The 12784-nt window shown below is 46.5% G+C and overlaps 2 protein-coding genes across 4 annotated transcripts in view; one reads left to right on the forward strand and one right to left on the reverse strand.

Annotated features, from left to right (window-relative positions):
- The window catches only part of REEP1 (receptor accessory protein 1), a 71144-nt gene extending 61194 nt beyond the window's left edge, over positions 1–9950 (forward strand). The window contains exons 8-9 of one of the 3 annotated variants that reach the window (XM_054823154.1): positions 3528–3667; positions 3771–6081. In XM_054823154.1, coding sequence (XP_054679129.1) covers positions 3528–3667; positions 3771–3926 — 296 coding nt within the window. In that variant the 3' untranslated portion in view covers positions 3927–6081. The other 2 variants (XM_054823153.1, XM_054823156.1) reach the window with 2 other exon arrangements.
- An 820-nt stretch (positions 9951–10770) lies between these two features.
- MRPL35 (mitochondrial ribosomal protein L35) lies at positions 10771–12667 on the reverse strand. Its single transcript, XM_054823009.1, has 4 exons — positions 12391–12667; positions 12044–12215; positions 11344–11488; positions 10771–11123 (listed from the first exon to the last, which is right to left on the reverse strand). Exons 1-4 carry the CDS (start codon positions 12425–12427, stop codon positions 10935–10937), a joined length of 543 nt encoding a protein of 180 aa, XP_054678984.1. The 5' UTR covers positions 12428–12667; the 3' UTR covers positions 10771–10934.
- Between the last annotated feature and the right edge of the window lie 117 nt (positions 12668–12784).

Genomic DNA, 12784 nt, shown 5'->3' on the forward strand with positions numbered 1-12784 from the left:
ACCCTGGCACACCAGCCGATTTCCCATTTCTGCAGCAATTCTGCTCTTCCATGCAAAGGTGTGGAGCCATACATGTAACAGGTGGAGACACCCGAAACACAGCTCTGAGCCAGACAGTGAGAGTCTCCCAAAGACAAGAGAACCAGGGGAGATGTCCGGTGTGTGGTCCATGCATTTACACAGCCACATCCTGGCTGTGACACAGTCCCCAAGGCTGGCAGCTGCTTCCCTGGAGCAGCACAGGCTGCTGGCTCTGCCACTTTGGGGACATCTGATAGTGGCCTGAAGCCCTGCAGCCTCAGATCCGAAAGACAGCTCTTAGAAACACACAGGAGGTCACCCAAGGCTAAGTGCTGTCCTCAGGAAGCCTGTGCCAACCCTGACAACATGTTTTGCTCCTTAGTCTTCACCTTCTCCAGAAACAAACCTTGTTGTCCCAGAACCCATCCATTCACTTTAAACCTCCATCTCCTTTCTCACTAATTCTTCACATGTGTGCTTATTATTCTGGTTAATCCCCTGCTTTACATTTTCTCCTGCGGAGGACTCACTCTCTTGGTGTAAGAAAATTAGTTTCTTATCCTGTCGTCACTATTCGCAAAACACCCCAACTTCAGAGATGGCACTGATGCAGCAGCAGCAGCCCTTTGGAGATGAGTTGTCTCCAGTCCAACAACAGCATAATGCTTCCACAAATGTGGGATAAAGTCTGGCACCCCAGATCAATACGACTTTGGGATTGCCCACAATACAGATGTCCTACCCGAGGCAGAATGGGCAGGGAATCCTCCCTTCTTGCTCCAGGCCTTAAAGAAAGGGCCCTGTGTACTCAAAATCTGCTCTTGTCAGTGGTCAGAAATGTAGTGGAAAGACCTGGGAGAGTCCCGCTTCTTCCTTTTTCTGGTTCAGTGAGGCTGAAGCAAAACTGTTCCCCATTTGGCTGGTTTTCAGTGCCTCATTCACAATGAGATGGAGCAGAGGAGAAGAGGGCATCAGCCCAACTTCCAGTGGACTTTACAGACGTCTCTGCTGCAGGCGTCAAAGCGGCATGTGCCAGCTTGGAGGCTGAGCTCTCCTCTTGATCTTCACAGAAGCAGCTCCAGGACATGGATGTGACACTCAGGCTGGTGGGGAGAGTAGAGGAGCCTGCGGGAGGCTGTGCCCCTGCTGTGCCTTTTGTGGAGACAGGCGACACGGGTGGCACAGCTGCCTGGATATCTTTTTCGCCCAGCACCCAATTCAGAAGAGACAATAGTAATGGAGAAAGCAGTGTACACTGGAAAAACATGGGATTCATGGGAGCATTATCAGGGCTGACAGTTCCTTCTGCCTCCTTTTGCAGCAAAGCGGCTGGCTGTAGGAGAAGGGGAGCAGGGCACATTTGCCTGATCCTGTATGCTCTCAACTTAAGCAGCGAGTGTCTCCACACTCTGGTCACTGAATGCTCTAATTCTGGTTCTCCAATACCCCTCCATCCCGTCCTCTTTTTCCTGAGGAAAGCTGTTGTCTCCTTGCAGCAGCACATGGTTGAGCGTGTGTTGGTGGGCCACCATGCAAACCTCAGTGAGGCAGCTGAAAAAAGTCCTGACCCGTTTTTACAATCTGGAGACAAACTCCCTAAAGTTCAGTCTGCAGTCCACATCTGAGGGACCTCTGGGGAAGGGGGCAGCTGGGAGCAGTCAAATGAATTGGTGTTGGGGGCAGTGCTTGGCCTCCAGGCTGTAGATTTGGGCATGATCGGTTCAGGGTATTGCTCAAGCTCTGAAAAAACGGCATTTAAAACAAACTTGACTCCATTTTTCATTGGCTTAGAGAGTCACCAAGGACCAGCTCCCACATCCAAGATGATCTAAGTTAGGCTCCTCCTGAATACCTCACTCTCCAACTGGAAGGATAAAATAGTAATTAAAATGTTCCTGTACTGATTTGCTATGTGATCTAGACAACATTTAATTCTCCTCACAGTGTAGTCTTAACACTACAGTTATACATAGAAAAACCCCAATTCAGCATTATCCCGGGCCTCTCTGCAACATGACTGTCAACATTTTCAGTACAGCTGGGAAAAAAGTCAACTTCCAGCTCTTCCTGGAAACCTGCAATAGTGTCTTCCAGCCTGCCCATGCAAGTGGTGATAAAGGAGTAGAAACACAGGGTCAGTGGCCAGACGATGGTGTGCACTGCTCTCTCGAGCAGCAGCCGCATCCTGTGGGCAGAAGGCAGGGGCTGAGAGCGTTTAGCTGCTGACTTGAATTTGGCACTAAAGAGAGCCCCAGTGACCTGCTCATGACTTGTGGTGTTGCTGTAGCCAAATCACTTCCCCTTTGTCTCTCAATTACTCAACTGAAAGAACTGTTGGAGAATGCAGTTCTTCTGTGCTTTAAGGATCTAAATGGATTAATAAGTCTTAGATGTTTAAGAATCCTCTTTGGTTTTAGTCTTTGGTCCAGCAGAGTCTTACAGTCAGGCTGAGACAAGCACAGAGCATTATTTCTATGTATGTTCATACAACAGTCTAAGTATAGAGCAAATAAATGTGATCAATGCCATCTAAACAGCAAACGCTTCCACTCCCGACATGTTTCAGAATGAAAAAAGCCTAACTGTCAGTTAAGCAGAGAAGGCTCCAGCCCTGCTGATAAGAAACTGTCTGTGGAGCTGCAGGAAGCTTGGTCATTCTGGGAGTCCTTCGCTGTACCTCTTGCTTTGGACTGGCTATTGAAAATACCGTCTTGCTTCACTATCTGGATTTAAGGCAGCAAATGGATCGTGTTGTAAAACATGAGCAGTCCCACAAAGATCATGCCCTAAGTTACATGGATAAGAACCACCAAGCAGATGTTAGTGGTCTACAGTCATGGGGCCATAATCTGCTGTCAGATCTGTCAGTGGAGTTAATGCTCCGTAAGATTTACTCCAGAGTAACAGAAGAGAGACTTTTCTCCACTTCCTCAGGGTCCATTCAATGCCTGCTGAAGCTTTTGGTTAACTTCACTGGATCTCAGACTGGGTGCTTGGCTTGAGCTCTCTCAGCTTCAAGTCTGTTAGTGCTGCTGTGCTTCAGATTTCTGTATCCCAGGCAGTGCTTTCTCTACTGACCAGAGGACTTCAACACTCATTTGGTGTCTTCTAGAGGATACTCCTTCTGGAAGCAGCAGATGCAGGAACTATGGATGGAATCAGTGATTCAAGAAAACAGCTATTTTATTTATCCCTGAGCCAAACAAACAAACAAACAAACAATCTCTTGCTAGAGTCAACCTCCAGAACATCAGAGGCTGTGAATTTAGTCTCAATTCTATGTAAAATAATCCAAACAGAGCTTATAATGGCTTCATAACTAGAGCCTTTTGATTTCTAACCCCACAGCTGCTGTTACTAGAGTGTGATGTGTGAACCTTCTGTCTATTAATCCCTGGAAGATGCATGGCTTTGCAGTGAGGTGGCATTTGGCAGACCATGAATCAGTCACTGATTTCCTCGTCCTTTGTCTTCACGTTTAGACTGCAAATGGCCATGTTAAATAGGTGTGGACAATAAGTATGAAAAGCCACCTGAGGCAAACTGTGAAACAAAAGGCTCTGTGTTCTCAGATGATGAAGAGAACGATTCATTGGATTGTGCATCCATGAACAAAAGGCCCAAAAAGAAGGATCGACCCCTTGAGGTACAAGGCTCCTCCTTCTATGACATTCCTTGAATCTTCAACTGAATGAATATCTCTCTTTGCTCTAAAAATACTGACTCCAAACAATGGTGGGTCTTGCTAGGTTTTATCTCACTTTGCTGCACCTGTGGATTTCCTGAAAGAAGTCCGAGTTTGTGCCTGTGGAGATAACAGTTATACAGGGCTTCAGAGTTGGATCGGAGTTGCAAAACTTGGATCTAGCTCGAAACCACGTGCTAATGTGGAGGTATGTGGGTGAGAGGGTTTGGTTATCAACAGCTAGTTCATTTTTCGTGTCTGTAGAGGAAAATATATTCTCACCCCCAAGGCAGGATAGTTACAGTGAGAACAGCCAGCCCCCACAGCTGGAGCGCTCACAGTTCAGACCCCGGTCCCTTTCACTTGAGTTCACACCTAACCAAACCCCACTGACACCAGCAGCAGTTCTTCCTTCGAGACCTCGATAGGTTTTTGAATCAGGCACTGTATTAACAAGTATGCTTTGAGTTGCTTCATGGAAACAAAAGAACTAAAGGAGATGCAGATCTCACACTATGGTTTGCCAAAAGCAATTTTAGCAGCATTTTGTTGTGGAGGAAATAAAACCTCCATGGGAGATGCTGTAGGCAAAGACTCCTTCCAGATCTGGGCAGGGGGGATGGAGCCACAGCCAGCAGCTCTCAGATCCAAGCCAGGAGAACGGGGTTTATTCCACCCGCCCCTTGGCTCAGTGTGAGGGAGCAGGAGAGGTGTGGTTTGGTTAGCAGTTGTATGTCCTTCTGGTGGGTTGTCCTACCTTCTGGAGGCTCTCACCAAAAGCTGGGCTGCCCTGTTCTTACCATGGAAAGATGCAGCCCCTCTAGCTACTCTCAGAGCTGTCTAGTGGCCTCCCAAAGGAGGCAGAGCTATTAATTCAGGTAGTGATAGGACAAGGGATAATGGCTTTAGGCTGAGGGAAGGGACATTTAGATTAGATGTTAGGAAGAAATTCTTCCCTGTGAGGGTGGTGAGGCACTGGCACAGGTTGCCCAGAGAAGCTGTGGATGCCCCATCCCTGGAAGTGTTCAAGGCCAGGTTGGATGGGGCTTTGGGCAACGTGGTCTAGTGGAGGGTGTCCCTGCCCATTGCAGGGGGTTGGAACCAGATGGTCTTGAAGATCCCTTCCAATCCAAACCATTCTGTGATTCTATATGATTCTGTGATTCACAGTGGGGACTTAGGCTAAGATTTCAGGGTTGGAAGACGAGGTGAGGTGTTGGAGTAATCTCATCTCTCTGAGAAACCACTTTGATTTATGGGCAAGCTGGAAGAGATGGAGATTAAGATGGAGTCTAAATCAAACCTCACCATACTGCAGATCCTTATCTATATGAATATTTTACCTTGCTGCATCACAGGAATGTGGAAATACAGCATGATCCTGGGTTTGAAAGTCCTATAAAATAGAAATGACAGAGTCCTCATTTATGAATGGTAAGACCCCGTCATAGTCTTACAGGTAAATAGGTTGATGCTATATAGAAATTATATATAGAAAATAAAGCTTTGGATATTTATGTAAATGGAGTAGAAGAGTTTACCAGGCCATGCAGTGTTGCATGATGCTATGACAGGCCTCCATGCAGAGAATTTGTGCTCCTCCGCAACATCTGGTAACCATCTCTTTTTGTGAAGCTCACAAGACACAATGCCATGTCAAAGCTCTTCTGAGAGAAGTACGCACTGCAGATTGGGATATTTTTTCGTTTGTTTGTTCTTCTAGTCTAACTAATTTCTGTCTCAGTCTGGGGAACAGGGTTAATCACAGTAAACCAGTTTCATGGAGTTGGTCTGGCTCCTCCTGGGCATTCAGGGCTCCTTTTTAAAACTCTCTGCATCAGCTAACTGCAAGGCAGAATTGCAATAGTTGGCTTCTAAAAAAATTTCAGCGGATTGTGTCTGGCCTGTCTCCCAAATGAGGGGCTGATCTTTTGAGGTCCGATGTGTTTCACCTTGGGGACCCTTTCAGCTCTGTAATGCCCCAATAAGTGGTACCCTCAGAGGGGCTGTGTTGAACAGTGTAGGTGGGCTGGGAGACACCAGAGCTGTCTTTCTGCCACCCGTTTCCTCTGTTAATCCAAGAGCTGCTGTAAATGGCACCAATTTGTCCTGACTCCTTCAACCATTATGTTATTAGCAATCTTTAGCCGCACCTCTAACCAAGTGCCAGAGGGGAAGGTGTAACCTGGGTAAAGGACTACAATGGGTTTCTTAAAGGAGTTAGTCCTCAGCTGGTCATTCATTAATGATCTGCAGGGCCAAGATCTGCTTCTCCGTTACTTCATGCCTGGAATAGGATCAGTACCACAGAGGTGCCACAAAGATGGGTGAGTTTTAAGGAAAGAGAAATTGTTTCGTATTATGCCACTGACATTTTCTCTTGCTTTTCTGCAGGCACCGCCTAGGACCCTTAGACCTCGCTTCAGGAAGAAAAGTACCTCGTCCTCTGCCACTGAAACAATGTGAGTGCAATGAGCCAATAGCACCAAGATCCACAGAATGTCTCTCTTCTGCCTTAAAGAGCTACTCGTTAATAATGTAGGAAACAGCAGTGGGATGGATGTGCTTTGATGTACAGCATTGTAGACATGGCCTTTCTCTCTCCTCTCTCTGTATCCTTCTGTTACATGCTTCTCGCGTTTGTCCGTGATGTGGGTAGGACAGTCTGGCAGACACCTGCAGGTTAAGAGTCCTTGTTTCGTTTGCAGAGTGTACACCCACTCGCACTAGTTCTGTAAGGCTGTTCGTTCACAACTCTCATTTGTGTCTGCATAGCTCTAGCTCTGTGAATGCACAGCAGAAACAAAAATAATCAGTTACTCACGATGATACATTGACAATGTATTTATTTATGGCTTTACCATTAATGAAGTGGATTTGCAGACGCCATGGATTACTCTTTCCTCCCTTCCTCCTCAAGACTGTGAAAGATGTAACAAATGTCAAAGTGCTTTGACTGTACCAAATGTCCAAGATTCATTAGCGAAAGCTGAGCTGCAACTCCATTTCTCTTTCTGCAAGTAAATCACGTGTTCTAAGAAAATCATTGTGCTAAAAACCATAGAGACAGAACCACTTACAGAGGATGAGGAAGAGGTGTGGAAGAGAAAATAAATGGTTTCAACGATGTAACGAAGGGGGAGTCTTAATTTTTATCAGCCTGAGCCAGGAGAGTATTGTGTGGAAAATGACAGCGGCTAGAACAACTAGATCGTATCGCTTGCGGCAAATGTTCTACTGCTGGTTTTAAAATGTAAGCGAGCCAGGCTTTTACTAGCTGCAGCGACAAAGGTAGAGTCACTTCAGTGATGCACTTCCAGGGGAAAACGCACCTCTCTCCCCTGCCTGCACCAGTGTCAGTCCCAGCGCTCTGCTTTCCCAGCGAGGTGCTGCTGACGAGCAGAGCAGGGCGCTGGGTCTGAGCTGCTTTTTGAAGCCTGGAGTTTGGTTAGAACCACAAGAATCAGATGGAGTGGTGTATTTGTATCCATATATAAATGAGAAATATAAAAGAAGAGGAAGACGTGGTAGGGTTTGTGTATTTGTGCTTCAAGTTGGTGTCTCTTGTAAGTGTTGAGCATGTGAGATTCACACATAAGTTAATTACGTGGCCCTTTGTGTTTGCTCTTGGAACCTGTCACATAGACTAGAAAAACATTTAGCATTACGTAGGACGTGCCATCACTAATGGATCAGTACACAGGCTTGATGGTGAACAGTACTGTTAATCTAGTTCAGGTGCAGCAAGCCAGGATGTCAACAGCCGGCTGGAGTGTATCAGGCTCAGAGATAAATCTGAAGTGGCCTTTGAAACCTTTTCTCTGCCGGATATGCATTGATATCCCAGCTGTCCCTGTCCGATGAATCCCTGAGGTTTCCCCCAGAGCTTCCTACGCACGCGGGGAAGAGAGAAATAAATTATACGCACGCACAAATGTTTATCTGACCTGGCTAAGAAGTGGAAAAAGCAAGCAGTTATTTCCTGTGTCTGCCACAGTATTTGGCCTCATTACCCGAGAATTTTATTTCCTTTACATGTGCTAATTCAGTCATATTTTGCAATGAGTAAGAAGGAAAAAGTCTTCAGAAAGTAAATTGTAAAAAACCAACAAACCTGTCTAAATAGCAGTTACAGAAGAGTCAGTCCTTGGAAGATACTCAGCAAAAGCTTTGAGGAGCTAAGCTTTTGTGTTTTATTTTTAAGCAGCTTTCGAGTTCATTTGATTTCTTTTGGCAAACATTAAAAAGAAATAGAAAAACTGCCTGCAGTGTTAGCAGAAAATAAAATCCTGTTGCAAGCAAGCTATGTTTCCCTGCTCTGCTATGGGCTGCCATAAGATAAAAAAGCAGCTGACAAGTTTGCACTGAATTATGCCAAAAAACCCCAGTAACATAGAGCTACGCAACATCTGACAAATTCTATTCTCAGACACGCTGTATTAACATTGATTCTCACTAAAATTATTAAATGTGCGTCTAATCTGCTGTTTTACTGTAAACTTGACTGTTTAGCATTTCTGAAGTGCTGAGGTGAAGTAGTCGACAAGGGAGTTGCCTTATATCTCTCAAAACATTCAATGTGTAAATGAGAAAAATAAACCTTTTCGTATCTCTGGCAAAAATGCATTAATTTATCAACCGAGCTGTATATTTGTGTATAGATAGACAAGAAATGCGAATGCCTAACCACGTGCACTTTGTGCTGTAGTGTTCTGTATACAGAAGAGAATGGTCGTTTGCTTTTGATTCCTCATCTTCCACACACAGGTTGTTTACAGGTGTTGCCCCAACTCCGTCATTTCACTCTTTGGCTGCCTGCGTTCACGCAGAATAACCACTGGACACGAAGTGTCTTTGTTGCAGTTTTTCTCTTGAGCCTCTGCCAAGGAACAAACCCGATTCCTGCGCTGATGCTGACCCCACCTGGCAAAGGAGAGTTTGCAGGACTTGAGCAAAGAGAGGATGCATGGATGGTGGATTTTAGGTGGGTGGTGATGGGGAGCAGTTCTCAGCTCCGAGGGTGCAAGCCGGCTAACCGCTTGTAGATTACTCCTCCTAAAAGCAAGCAATCCTTCAGCTGATGGTTTAAAATAGCGACACATCTGGCTTAAGTAAGCAGAGCCTGGTTATAGGGGACTTTGAGGCAGCCGGCCTCTATGATCAGTGCTGCAGGGTGGGCAGGCACCTCCTGACTGCTCAGAGATGGCCTGAGAACGTAACCTGAAAGGAACAGGCCAGCCTAGAAAATACAGCCCTTACCCAGCACAAGGCTCAAGTCAAACTTGCATTATGACGAGCGAGTAAAATTGAGGCTGAGGGGAAGGAAACCACAGCTGGAGATGGTCCATGGAAAATGGGCCCATGAATTACCTCACCCATTTACTGTAAATCCACCTCAATTCTGGCTAAGCTTGAGCAGCTCGGTGCAGTCCTCCACACCTCCTTTCTCATCGTAGGGCCCAGTGTCAGCGCAGTTACAGCCGTTACCAATTGCTGAATCAGGATCGCATCAAATACAGCCAAGACAGACTTCACGTGTACCGCTGTCACCTTGGAATTAATCCCACGCTACTCTAAATTGTGTCAGTGCAAACCCAGCGCAGAAGGAAAGGAGAATCGGGTTATTTATTCCTAATGAGAGGGAGAAAGCTGCTCGGAGACACACAATGCTCCCCAGCCTCATGTAAACAACCTGCTGCCTCTGACTGCTCTGAAGTGTTCTCACATCGTGATGAAACCCTTGTACGTGTGACCGAATGCTCGTTAATCACAGTCTCCTCTTTGCTGTTTGTTTTGCATCTAGCACCCTATTTGAAATAGAGAGTTGGGATTTGCGTTTAGACAAACTACTTAAGGATCCTCATTGTGCACTTCACGTGATTTCTTTCCTGTGATGGGTAGAAAAGATCTGTGATGAAATGGTACACTTCATGCCTCACAAGGATGGTCATTACAACAGTATTCCAAAGGTTGATGTTTTGCTGGTTTTGTTATACTGCTTGATATACATCTTGAATAAAGTCTTAATCTTTTCTTTAAAAAAAAAAGGAAAAAAAGGAAGAAAACCTCTTTAGAGTCTGTTCAATGTATCTGGCAGGCCAGAATAATTACTTTGATCGCTGTATTATTTTTATCTCAATTCTGGCTGACTGTATATAGATGTATTCACTAAGTGCTGCATGTCCTTCAGAACTTCTTTCTGTATTATGAACTGGAAAAAAAAAAATACAGCTACTGAACACTCTTTCTAAGTAGTGAATTCATTGCGCAGCAAACCATCTCTTGCTATACAGGTGGCTCTGGAGCTGATAACCAGCGACTAGCTGCTTAGTAATGGGTTAATTATTAGTGAACATTTTGAAGCTAATAGAAGCAACTCCTTTCACCCCCTTGTAGGGAAAACCTTTGATGTAGCCCATAGTGAAACCAGTTGCATCATACACTCCAGCAGAACCCTGTAAGAAATCCTTGGGTTTGTTCCATATATACACGGGATCAGAGCTATGCAGTATGAGGTACAATTAGGCTTAAAGAAAGAATAAACAAGAAAATGCTCAGAACTGACTGCTTGAGGATGTAGTGTAGGACCTGAAGAGTATGTTGTTCTACCACTCAAAAACCAACACAGGATACAAAATATGAGTCTTGTAATGAAATTTGGTAGCCAATACATTTTTAAATCAGTTTCAAAATCTGGATGTAGCCATGAAACATTGGGGTTTTTTCTATGCTCCCTAGCATGGAGGACATGACAACAGCTTATCTGGTACCATGACAGGCACCAATACTGAAATGGACTCTGCTCTTCTTTCTCCCCTTTCATTCAATGAGCTACCAGTAAGTACGAACATAGCAAAATACAGCATGAGGTTATTTAAACATGTTTCTTTTAAAAATTTTAAGGTCAAATATGTGGAATTATTCACTTTTAGTGATGTTTAAACTATCCATCCATGTACATACATTATACACAATCACAGGAAATCAACAGATGTCAGAACATGTGGGTGACCAGCTCAACCTCTGTCAGTAAAACACAAATTGCAGCTCAAAACAAACAAAAAAAATCTTGAATATTCCTTTATTTTGGCCACTGATGCCCATAATTTTGACCAGATGTTTATTTAGAAAAGTAACAGCCATTACAGGTTTGCATTCTCAAATTAAGACCACAGCACATGTACCACCCCCTCTTTCCTAGAGGGATGCAAAAATGAAACCAGAATTTCTACACACGAAGATTCGTGCGATCGTGATACTTCTGGTAGGGATCGTCAACGTACCAATTCCTTCTTTTCCAGAAAGAAGTGGTCATTTTATCAAGGAGTTTACATTGCGTTCTAGTGCACAGCACTAGCTCTCTCAAACGCTTCTTCTGGGCAGTTGACTTCTTCCACAGTTTCTTCTTATAACCAGCCTGTCAGAAGAAAATACACAAAAGACTTAAGTGGGTTGCTGCAAATACACATACATGGCAATACTGATAAGCAAACCAGGACAAATTCCCCACTTTCAGGAAGATGGGGGTCCTCTGGAGCTTTTTTTAACTTCCATACCAGCTGCTGCCCTCTAATGGAAGGAAACCAATTAGCCCACTGACTGTAAACATGCTTTTATTACAAAAAAAAAAATCTTACCTTTCTCCTAACCCAAAGGCCATTGTGCAGCCGGAGAAACCTGTCGGTGACAGCTTTCACAGTTTTCCTCTTCCCATTCCGCAAGCTGTAGTAAGTGAGAGTTCTCACTGGCTGCTGAAGTATACTTGGAAGTAGAGATGTGATGCTAAAAAAAAAAAACCCACCCCCAAAAGAAGGAAAAAAATAGAATAGGAATGAAATGTCTTTCTCTAAAAGTAGCCATGGGCTTTTTCACATAAAGAGAAATCAGAACTGGCTGTGGCTTGTTTGAAGGAGGTTAACAAGAACTCATCAAACACTGCAGCACAGCAATTAATGAGTGTGTATGTGTGAACGCTAACGGCCATGCTGGACTCCAGTCAAAATTCATCTCAAAGTTAGTCCACACAGAACAGCTTTCTTCATCCACTAAAAGTGCTCAAACACTCAAGAACTGTTACTGCCATTCAGAAATTACTTTTAACCTATTAATAATCAGCAAGAGAAACCGTGCCGATTATAACAAGGCTTTTTTGTAAAGCCTATGCCTGCAAACTATACTCCATTCTACATCCTGCTTCAAGCATTACGCTGAGCAGAAGTGGGAGACTTGGGGCTGAGAGGCCCGTCTGCTGGAGCGAAGAGCAGCCCAAGCAGTGTCTCAGAGCCCCACACAAACCTCCTTTCAAGCTTTCTCCCCCAAGAACGACGCAGACCGTACCTGCTGAGGACCGAGGGGGCGCCTCCTCCGGGCAGGTTCCCCCAGGGCAGCCACGGTTTCCACAGCGGGGCCGGTGCCCGCACCTGGCTGATGCACCGGGCGGAGAGGCCGGAGACAGCGCGTCCCGCGCCGGGGACGAGGGCAGCCCGCGGGGCCCAGCGCCGCAGGATCCCTGCGGAGAGCCAGACCCTCAGGGCACGGCCGGACCTTCAGGGAACGGCCGGACCCTCCGGAGACTCCCCGCGATACCGTCCCGTCCCGTCCCGCCCCGCCCCGCCATTTCACAGGCAGGCAGCCCCCGCCCGACATGGCCGCCCGCCTCCCCTCAGCAGCCGCGCGTCACCCACCCGCCACAGCCCCGCGCGCCGCCGCCGCCGCCGCCATGTCCCAGCACCCAGGCCACGGCAGCCGGCGAAGGTCACGCTGCGTGGAGGGCGGGGCGGCGCCGTGCCCCGCCCAGCGGGGCGCTGCCTGAAGCGGCTTCGGACCGCCCGGTTCTCGCTACCAGGGGCGCCGCAGCCCGGGCCCGGCTCATCCCCCACCGCAGGGCCAGTAATAACTGCTGCCTGCCCCGGATGGCCCCATACGGCCGCACCGGGGCCGCACCGGGCCGCCCCCCGCGCATGCGCCACCGGGACTGCCTCCTGTCAGGGACACGCTGCCGGCAAAGGGATGTCGCATTTACATACGTCCCGTTCCGCCTCCTCTGATTGGAGGCGCGGCCCGTCACTCTTCGCTGGC

This window comes from Grus americana, chromosome 4, assembly GCF_028858705.1.
Source record: "Grus americana isolate bGruAme1 chromosome 4, bGruAme1.mat, whole genome shotgun sequence".
In the NCBI taxonomy this organism is placed as follows: domain Eukaryota; kingdom Metazoa; phylum Chordata; class Aves; order Gruiformes; family Gruidae; genus Grus; species Grus americana.

Excerpts from the sequence above, each read along its gene's own strand:
- MRPL35 (XM_054823009.1), bottom strand. The coding sequence starts at position 12,427 with ATGGCGGCGGCGGCGGCGGCGCGCGGGGCTGTGGCGG. Across the intron at positions 12,216-12,390 it reads GGCGCGCGGGGCTGTGGCGG|GGATCCTGCGGCGCTGGGCC; the intron begins GTGGGTGACGCG and ends GGCTCTCCGCAG. Across the intron at positions 11,489-12,043 it reads GCCCCCTCGGTCCTCAGCAG|CATCACATCTCTACTTCCAA; the intron begins GTACGGTCTGCG and ends TTTTTTTTTTAG.